At 37.0% G+C, this 10,966-nt stretch overlaps 1 protein-coding gene across 1 annotated transcript; it reads left to right on the forward strand.

Annotated features, from left to right (window-relative positions):
• Positions 1–7,370: 7,370 nt before the first annotated feature.
• Positions 7,371–8,303, forward strand: LOC311168792 (olfactory receptor 2A5-like; the record flags this gene model as incomplete). Its single annotated transcript, XM_084230526.1, has 1 exon — positions 7,371–8,303. One exon carries the CDS (start codon positions 7,371–7,373, stop codon positions 8,301–8,303), a length of 933 nt encoding a protein of 310 aa, XP_084086652.1.
• Positions 8,304–10,966: the final 2,663 nt, after the last annotated feature.

A 10,966-nucleotide genomic window follows, 5' to 3' on the forward strand; every position in this document is an offset into this window, starting at 1 on the left:
CGCTCACCACATAAAATGAAACAGGTTGGTTTCCAAGTGGTAAAAGGCCTGAAGTGATGCACAAATGGGCAACAGGCGTATGACATGCTGCTCAATCTCAGTTCCCACCAGGGAAATAAAACTCAGAATCACAGAATCACTGACACCTGTGAGGATGGGTTTTATCAACAAGACAACAGACAAGTGTTTCCCAAAGTGTGGAGAAAAGGGAATCCTTGTATATGCTAGTTGGGAATGTAAATTGGTACAACCATTATGCAAAATGTAGGAAGTATAGAGGTTCCTTAAAAAAAGTAGAACTGCCATCAAAAGGAAGTGTATCTTAGGCTATCTTAGTACCTTAGTGATAGCTTCCCTGCCATGTATATTGCAGCATTATTCCACAGCCACGATATGGACACAACCTTAGTGTTCAACAGGGTGGGAATGATTAAAGTACCCTTCATATTATATGCCAGTATATTCCTACAGTGCTATGGTATAGTGTATATTTTTTTTTCAGTTATAAAGGAAATAGATTAAATTACAACAGTCTGATTGAACTGAAAGACATATGCTACATGACATAAGCCAGATAAAAATGACTAATACTGCATTAATATCTCTTATTATCTTATCTCTTATAAATGGACTGTAAGATGAAGGTTTCCTTACTATTTGAAATTAGAATGTTACTATATGGTATGATCTATTGGGCTTGTTGAGGGGGTGCTTTGAATCTTCAAAAATCTATGCATTTTTGGTAGGTCAAAGAGGACAAATTTTTAGTTGGAATGTGCACAAGTGCCATGGATGTAACATAGAGCATGGTGATGCTAGCTCTTTGTGATACATTCTATACTGGAAATTTGTTGAACATCTACTTCAAGTGTTTGCTGCAAACCTTCATACACTCACACAATACAACTATGTGAAATGATGCATGTGTCAATTAATTTGTGACAATCATTTCATAGTGTAAATGTGTATTAAATCGTGGTGCACCTCAAATATACAAACATTATTGGGTGTCAATAATATAATACCTAACTAAAGATGGAAGGGAGGAAGCTAAAATAGCATTTGAAAATATTTGTCGATCCATTGAAAAATAAATATCTCATTAGAGAGGCTATATGTAACAGATTTATTAAAATAGCTGTAGTCTCTAAGACCAAAAAGTGAAAATCCTGCTATGTTTTACGTTTCTGTAAAATTCTGAATGTGGGTCTTGGAAAATAGGATTTTGCTTTTACACCTGCATCCAATCTGTTAAAACACCCAATATCTATACACTTAGGAAAACCCCACTGACCCTAATGATGGGATAAGTGTGACTAAAAATTAATATTTTAGATTTAATGACAATATTGACCTCAAGTCACTTTCCAAAGATCTCAACAGTCCCATTATCAAAGATGAAGAAATATTGATGTCATTACCTAGAATGTTGTCTGTATATCCCTAAAATTGTAATGAATCAATGGGACCATATAGTCCATATCAAGGAATTGAAGTATTTTCTAAAACATTTTGATGGCTCATGAGTAGCTGTTTATGGATATTACAGTCCTTGCTCATTTGCCTCATCAGCCCTGCTTCTGACATGGATCACCTTGGTTTGAAGGACTAATTCCTACTCAGTTTTCCCTTAGCTGGTTCCATGGGGACCTTCTCTAACTTTCTCAAAGTCATACTCTCTCACCTATATTTATGAGGATCAGAGAGCAGCAAGAAAATAAAAACTGAAATAATTTGAAAGACTTGTACACTCTGATTTGTGACTTCTCTCTTAGGTTCATAGCCCCGAGTCTTTGAAAATCTGCATGGACACATTTTGATGCCAGTATGTGGCCTGACGAGAATATTCCTCAAGGGAAAAGCAGGCAGAATCTCTGTCTCCTCCAGAGAGAGGAGAGTGCTTCTACTTTAGGAAGAAGAAGGGAGAAAGAATCATGTCAAATTTTCCTTCAGGGAATTGTAGTTTTTAGTTGATTGTAAATAAAACTCTACTCCTTGAGGTATAATTTAGAGCTTCATGCTTTGTTGACAGCCTTTATCAGCTGTAGCAAATCTTGTCAATGACATTTATCCTCAGGTGCCTGCTACAGTGTCTTCATAGTCTATGTCCTGAACTTCTGAAGGGTTTTATCTGGGTGAGAGGAGGTTCCTGAGGCATATCCAGTGCTGACATCTTGTTTTATTATATTTTTTTATTGAGGTAATGTTGTTTTACTGCACTGTATGTGATTTAGAGGTGCTGTCTCCTCATTAAAAATAGATATATTTTCATGTGAGTTGATTTTCAATCTAGGGAGTTGACAGAGAGCTGAGTGGCTAGAGAACCTGACATGCCTTTGTAGAAGGAATGACATCCTAGTGAAACAAACTGATCTCCCTGATGAGACGTCACAGAGTAATGGAATGAACCCTCAGATTTCACCCCTAACCCAGCTTTGGAAACTTCTGTCCCCTGAGGTGTGGTGATGGTATGTACGTGGTGGTGTGTTTCTGATGTTTTGGCAGTTTTCTCATCATCATCTCCCAGTATGGTTGAGGGCTGGTCATTCAAATGATTCCAGTGTATTTTTGGCAAGGGCATCTAGAAGGATGAGGAGCCTTACATGTAAGAAGTTCCTCTGGATAAAGCTCTAAAATCCTTTGATTCTCAAAGGAATCAAAGAATCTTATATTGCCTAACACAGAGAAGACATTGCTAGAGTAACCTCAGTTACTAGAAAGAAAATCCTAGTAACCATACCAGGGAAGTCTTTTTCTTTTGGAAAAAGTTTAAGAAGTAAGTTTGTCACATAGATATTTCTTATTGAAACTTCCCCAGGTTATCACCAAATCTTAATAATTATTAGACCCAGAAATTGCAGATATTTATGACATTGTCCTACAATAACACAGGATGCAGTGAGTGCTGATACTGCTGACTAGAGCTGCAGAGAGATAAGCTCCCAGCTCCTGGTCCAGCCCCGCAGGGTTGAATGGCCTCACTGACCCACACACCTTCATTGCTGAACCTCTGCTATTGTAAGGACTAGGGAGGGGATGTTTTATGTCGGCTTTATTGACATTCTTCACAATTCCTGTGCTGCATGACTTAGGAGTTTTAATCTGCCGTTATGATTATTTTTGCAAACATTTAAAGAAAATGAATGTAATGGTAATGGAGAAGATTAGTTTGCTCAGACATTAGTAAATAATCTCAAAAAAGAGGCAATTACTCCCTTTCACCTCTGTAATACAGATTTTATAGTTGTTGAAAAATGTTGCCAACTTTATGCAAACTTAAATAAACCTTCAAAATACAATCATGTTTGTAGAATCTAGGACTTTTCTCCCATTTTTTCTGATATTCTTACTAAGTGGCCACTGCCCTCCCAATTGATGCCTCCCTCAGGTGAATATTTTGAAAATATTCAAAAGTGTCCTTGCATGTGCCTTGAAGGGCCTTTTTGAGTTTATTTTACTTTCCAAATAAGGAATTTATCACCAAAGCAATTTCCCTGGAACTCCTCATAATCATCACTTCAAACGGGTGTGAGACATTAGTTCATTTTTATGTTGCCATTTCCTCTACAAATATATCCTCCATATCGTCAAGCACATTCAGCTATACCCCAAAGAAGCATCCTATTTAAATTACATGTATTACTCAGCATTTCCTAAAAGAAAGTCATACTCAGGGATTACATTTAATTGTGAACTTTTTTCCTCATAAATTATAATTCACAGCTTTGACAATAGATAGAAACTAATGATAGAACATGCTTATAGGGCATGAGCCTGTAGTGATACTTCAGTTCATAAGAGTGGAATAGATTTAGGAGCTTGTAAGTTCAGGAGTGCTGTGTTGCTATCTCTGCCAGGTTACAACAGGAGATATTTGAAATCCAGTGGACACTGTGAAATGCCAATGTGACATCTGTCCATATCTGTCTGTATATATGTGTGCATATCTATCTATATTTAGAATTATTTATTCATGCATTAGCACATGCTCCTTGAGTGCCTTGTTTCACCTAGAATGTCAGTCACCATCGTAGAGACATAGCATCCATCACAGGACCTCTACAACCAACCAAAGGAGACATGTCAATCATAGAAAGGACCTTTGTATCAACCCCAGCTCATGCTTTTTTTTTTTTTACCCTGGGGATTACATGGATCTTTGTAGTGAGGTTGTGGTCCTTTCACTGTTTTTGTTGTTAATTCTTATTCATTTAATTCATGCCTGACAGGCCTCCTCATGTTTATCTATTCTAGGGAGAGTAGAAAATGACCCTCTTCATGACAGGAAGCTGTGAGATACTAGAGATGGTTATGGGTGATTATGTGATGATGTCCTGGTGTGTGTCCAGGCTCATCAGGTCATATGATTAAATATGTGACAGCTTTTTATAGGTCAGTTTTCCTAATATTCAAGGGAAATATTAAATGTTTTAAAAAATTTAAATATTAAAAGAAAATGTTGAATATTAAAGTCTTTTAATGGTATTTAGAGAGGAACAAGAAGGCTGTGACCTCCTTCCTGTGGTATCTGTGGACACAGAGGGCCACTCCAGGGTGGAGCCCTCAGTGTCCTGCCCTCTGAGCACCCCCGTCCGGATCACATAGTGAGACTAGTGACCACAGTCGTATTTTGAGAGACCCTTATGCATTTTCAAATTTCAGAAGCAGCTTCTATTGAACCTGATATTTTCACAGTTAAATAATAATTTACAGAATATTTATTCTCATATTACTTTATAAGCATGAAAGAATATCAAGACCTATGAATTATTCTATATTCATCTCCCTTTAAGGGATTGACCTATTATCTTGGAATTTGTTAGCTCTAAAACTTGTATTGGCCTTGTGGATAAAGGTCATGTTGGATGCAACATTTTGTATCTCAGAGCTGTGCTGTTGAAAACATAAAATGTTCTTTAGTCGTGACAACTGTGTATGCAAAGACATCCCTCAGAATGTTTGGTGTAGACCTTACATCATCCTCGGCGTTATTTTCCTGGGAAACAGAAATAACTTTGGGGCCAAAACTGGAATTGAGGGGGAAAAACGATAGTTTGTTGCAATGTGAGTATTTGGATCTTTTGGTCTTCCTGGGTGAAAGGGTGTCTATGAGGCTATCCTGAATGGTAAGGGTGGGACAGCTACTCCTACACGGACTCCTGTGGAAATGGACAGCAGAAATACAGGTAGTCACTCCATAAAGTTGTGCTCTGCTCCTTTAGACTAGAGGGTAGGTAACTCCAGCTTGTCAGCACCCTGGGATTTGACGTGTAACTGAGAAACTGCTTATTTTATAATCAGTTCATATGTAAGCTTTGTGAAGTCATTAAGTTCCCTTAAGTGTTCTTATTTTCTCGATATTGAATATGAAACAGTGGTACCAATGACCTGAAAGTTGTGAATTTTCTCTCAGGTTTGATTAAAAAATGTTCAAATGTGACAGAATGATAGAAACCGAGAGGCTAAAGTAGAAAACCCCATAGGAAAATGAGCTTGAGGTTACACAGCCTTGATTGGTAAATTAGGGATCTTTCCCACTAGGTGATTTACTGTAGTTACAATGATCATTGAATTTTGCTTGTTTGTTTTTATGAAGAGAGAAAAGAGGATGTGGTTGAGAATAGTGATGGTGATGGAGGTGATGTTGGAGAAAGAGGGGATATAGAAAGACAAAGAATAGAATTGACTATATACCATCTGGGAATTTACTCATATAAGTTACACAAAAATAAACACATGACATTTAATCACTTTTGCATTATATACAACCTAGTGGAAAGCAATGTGCTGACTCAATAAAAAGTTAGTATATAAATTAACAGTATTCACCAATATGTCAGGAAAACATTTTGATATGAAATTGTACATATGATTCTAAATGAAATAAAACTACTATTCATAAAATTTTTACCAATTCTATATATGAAAATAAAAGTACAATACAGAATGAACACTGTGTATAGAAATTATTGAAAATTATCACTGTCTGTCATATGGAAATCAGTCATATACAACATATTATGTAATGTAATAATATCTCTTCAGGCTTTTGTTGAAGTTCATGTTTGAAATTTATTTTTGAAAACATAATGTCAAAATCTCCTATGAAGTATGTGCCACATTACCCACACTTTGAAAAAGATTATTGAAACTAGAATGTGTAACTTTTAAATGTAAAAGTATCTCTTATATTAATATAAAGAGAACAATAATATACTTAAAAAGATAATTCATAAGAATTTGAAATTATAAATACACATTTGCCTTCAAACAAAGTGCTGTATAATATCAAAGACATAGGCTGATCCTAATGTTAATTTGGTAAATTAGATTTGTCTCTCCAAAAGATGTGTGTAATGATGCATTAGGATTAAAGAATCTTAAGAATCCACTATCCCTCGAACAGTTGGCACACCTAAAGATATATCCTCTCATTTCATGATGATATTTGAACAATGATAATAATCTTGATAAAAATATACATGATTAAACTTCTTGATAAATATGACAATTTCTTTGAAAACATGATTCGCCATGTGAATTAGACCTGTTGAGAAATTAGCTGATTCCATGCTGAACTGGGTAAGTACTAGATTGGCGGAGGACACATTCAAGTAGAAGCAGGAGGTAGTGATACGAGTGTGGATAAATGATTTTGCAGTGTAGATCTTTGGAGAAACCACAATGGTCGACCAACCCATTTTACCTTTGAGGATAGTGGGACAAAGTAATCCAAGTGTTAATGAAGTGAATCAAAGTCATATTTATGTTATTGGCTCCAACATGCTTCATCAAGGAAGATATAAAATGGGAGATAGTGTATAAAACCAAAAGTGTACCATTCAAAATTTTGGCTCTTGGGTACTTTGATTAGAAAAGAAATGAAATTTGATATGAGGTTATAACCTGGATCAAAGTGTAGAAAATTAAGATATTTACCATGTTTATGTTATAAATTGGATAATCATACTGAGAATAGACTAGCAAATAGAATTGTTCTTGAAAAAACAAAGTAAAGGTAAGTTGGCATTATTTCAGCACTCACATGGTTGAATAAAATATAAGATACATGTGTATAGAAACATCAAAAAGTATATACACTCATGGGAAAAGAGATGGAAAAAGAAACAAGAATAAATAATTTGGTGATATGCATCCAGTACTCTTGCTTATAGGTCTTAATTTCATTTGAAAATCTAATTACTTCATAATGAAATCGGAAAAAAAAAGCAAAGAAACTACTCAGTCAAGCAGAGATAAGCATGTATGCTTTCTCCAAGATCACTTCAAGATTGATAACTCCAGTTTTCATTGCCCTCCAGCTCTGGTCTTTATATTGCACTTCAATCTCAGACAAACTGTCCATAAAGATGGGTGTTAATCAGTCATGGTTCCCGGAAATCATCCTGGTGGGATTCCACCTCAGTGCACAGAAGGAAATTCTCCTCTGCTGTGTCTTCTCCCTGCTGTATGTATCCAACCTGCTGGCAAATGGCATGATCTTGGGGCTCATCTGGCTGGATGTCAGACTGCACACCCCCATGTACTTCTTCCTCTCTCATCTGGCTGTCCTTGACATGTCCTACGCTTCCAGCAATTTACCCAAATTGCTGGAAAATCTAATGAAACACAAAAAAACGATCTCCTATGTTACATGTAATGCACAGTTATTTTTGTATTTGACTTGCGGTTGTACTGAGTGCATGATTTTGGTGGTGATGTCCTATGACAGGTACGTCGCCATCTGCCATCCTCTCCACTACACAGTCATCATGACCTGGAGAGTGTGCGTCATGCTGGCCATCACGTCCTGGATATGTGGCTCTTTACTGGCCTTAGGAAATCTAATTTTATTTCTGAGATTACCCTTCTGTGAGTCCCAGGAGGTGAATTCCATCTTCTGTGAACTCAAAGCTCTCCTCAAAATGGCCTGTGGGGACACTTGGATTAACAAAGTTTTTGTCCTTTTTTCTGGTGCATTTATCCTAGTGGGGCCCCTTTCCTTGATGATGGTCTCTTACATGCGTATCGTCTTGGCCATCCTGAAGATCAAGTCAAAGGAGGGCCGCAGAAAGGCCTTCTCCACCTGCTCCTCCCACCTCTGTGTGGTTGGGTTCTATTTTGGCATTGCCATGATGATTTACGTAGTCCCAGACAATGGTCACCGAGATGAGCAGAAGAAAGTCCTGACCCTTTTTTATGTCCTCTTCAACCCATTGCTGAACCCCCTTGTTTACAGTCTGAGGAATGCTCAAGTGAAGGCTGCCCTCAAGAGAGTATTGCAGACACAGAGGACGTTATGAGGCGGGTGGAATTTTATGCAGTTGGTAATGCTCACATATGTTCTTGCTGGCATACTGAAACTCAGATCAAAGAGCATGCAATGGAAAAAGAAAGGTCTCTTCATCAAATGGTATTGGGGAAATTGGACAGTTCCATCTCAACAAATTAAACTAGACTGCTATCTCATTCCATTTAGCATACTCAAAATGATTAAAGAATTTGATGGAAGTCCTGAAACCATAAAATATATAGAAGGAAACATACATAGGCAGACATTCTTGGAATTCTATGCCATTGGCTTCAAGGTTGTGTTTGGGGACTCAACACTAAGGGCAAGGGAAATAAAAGTAATTTCAGCTAGGATTGGAATTTCTGAATCATGTTGTAGATCTATTTTTAATATCTTTAGAAACCTCCATACTGATTTCCATAGCTGTTGGACCAATGTACATTGCCACCAACAGTGTACAAAATTCCAGTTTCTCAATAGTCCTGCAACATTTTTGGTTTGGTGTTTTTTAATATAGGCTGTTCTCACAGGTGTAAGTTGGCTTATCATTGTCCTTTTCATTGTATCTTCTTTGTGATGAGTGATGTTACACATTTTTTAATGTGGTTGTTTGTAACCAAGTATGTCTTCTGTGGAGAATTGTCTTTTTAGTTCTTTGTCCATCCCATGTCTAGATAGCTATCTGCACAATGCAAAATCAGTGATTCTAAGGACTGAATTTCCTCCCCTATTCATTATAGCAATATTTATTATAGTCATGTTATGGGAACATCCTAAAAACCCATTGACTAAGCAGTTTTTCAAAAGTGTGGTAGAGATGTGCTGCGGTTACCACTCAACTATCCAAGAAGATGAACACTTGCCCTTTGTCACAAAGGATGGAATTGTGTGGGGGATATGATGATGAGTAAGATATGTCAGAAGGAGAAGGTAAATAGTATTGATAGATGATTTCACTCATATGTAGAACATAGAGAAATAAAAAAGGGACTGACAGAACTAAGGCAATTCCAACCCTAGGAATCATACTGTAGAATTGAGACTATCAGCAGGAGATAGTAAAAAAGCCAAGGAAAGTGGGGGAGGCAATGGGTTATGATGGAGGATTGTGGGTGCTTTGATGGTGGACATGTTGTAGTAACATCCATCTGAAGAGGAGAGCGCCTGTACCTCCAAGTCCTATGCAGTGTTGTAAACCAAAGTAGCTTCAATAAAAAGTAACTGAATTTTATAAAATGTGAAGTTGCTGATACGATAAAAGGGAATGAAACAGAAATTCCCCCATGGAGACACATTTAAGAGGATAGTTATCTAAGTACCATCAACAAGATGGGGAATCAGAATCCCTAACTCACCATGGATGAAAGACCTAAATAGAACACGTGAAGTCATAAAATTCCTAGAAGAAAACAGGGGAAAACCTTCATGACATTGCATTTGTCCATAGTCGCTTGAATCTGACGGAGAAAGCACAGGCAAACAAATGCAAAATTAGACATAGGGGACTATATCAAACTCAAAAGTTATGCCTCTCAAATGAAACAACAATCAACAGATTGAAATGACAGGTGTGAAATGGGAGAAAGGATTTGTAGATCACAGGTTAAGAGGTTAACACCTAGAATGTATAAAGAACTCCTGCCACTCACCTCATAAAATGAAACAGGTTGGTTTCCAAGTGGTAAAAGGCCTGAAAAGATGCACAAATGGGCAGCAGGTATATGATGTGCTGCTCAATCTCAGTTCCCACCAGGGAAATAAAACTCAGAATTGCAGAATCACTGACACCTGTGAGGATGGCTTTTTTCAACAAGACAACAGACAAGTGTTTCCCAAAGTGTGGAGAAAAGGGAATCCATATACATCCTAGTTGGGAATGTAAATTGGTACCACCATTATGCAAAATGTAGGAAGTATAGAGGTTCCTTAAAAACAAGTAGAACTGCCATCAAAAGAAGTGTATCTTAGGCTATCTTAGTACCTTAGTGATAGCTTCCCTGCCATGTTCATTGCAGCATCATTCCACAGCCAAGATATGGACACAACCTTAGTGTTCAACAGGGTGGGAATGATTAAAGAACACTTCATATTATATGCCAGTATATTCCTACAGTGGTATGGTATAGTGTATATTTTTTCAGTTATAAAGGAAATAGTTTAAATTACAACAGTCTGATTAAACTGAAAGACATATGCTACGTGACATTAGCCAGACAAAAAAGACTAATACTGTATTATTATCTCTTATTATCTTATCTCTTATAAATGGACTGTAAGATGAAGGATTACTTACTATTTCAAATTAGAATGTTACTATTTGGTATGATCTATTGAGTTTGTTGAGGAGGGGCTTTGAATGTTCAAAATTGTGTGCATTTTTGGTTGGTCAAAGGGGACAAATTTTTAGTTGGAGTGTGCACAAGTGCCAGGTATGTAACGTAGAGCATGGTGATGCTAGCTCTTCGTGATACATTCTATACTGGAAATTTGTTGAGCATCTACTGCAAGTGTTTGCTGCATACCTACATACACTCACACAATACACCTTTGTGAAATGATACATGTGTTGATTACTTTGTGACAATCACTTCACAGTGTAAACGTGTATTAAATCATGGTGCACCTCAAATATACAAACATTATTGTGTGTCAATAATACCTAACTAAAGATGG

The sequence above is a fragment of the Talpa europaea genome, assembly GCF_964194135.1.
Source record: "Talpa europaea genome assembly, chromosome: 3".
Lineage (NCBI taxonomy): Eukaryota > Metazoa > Chordata > Mammalia > Eulipotyphla > Talpidae > Talpa > Talpa europaea.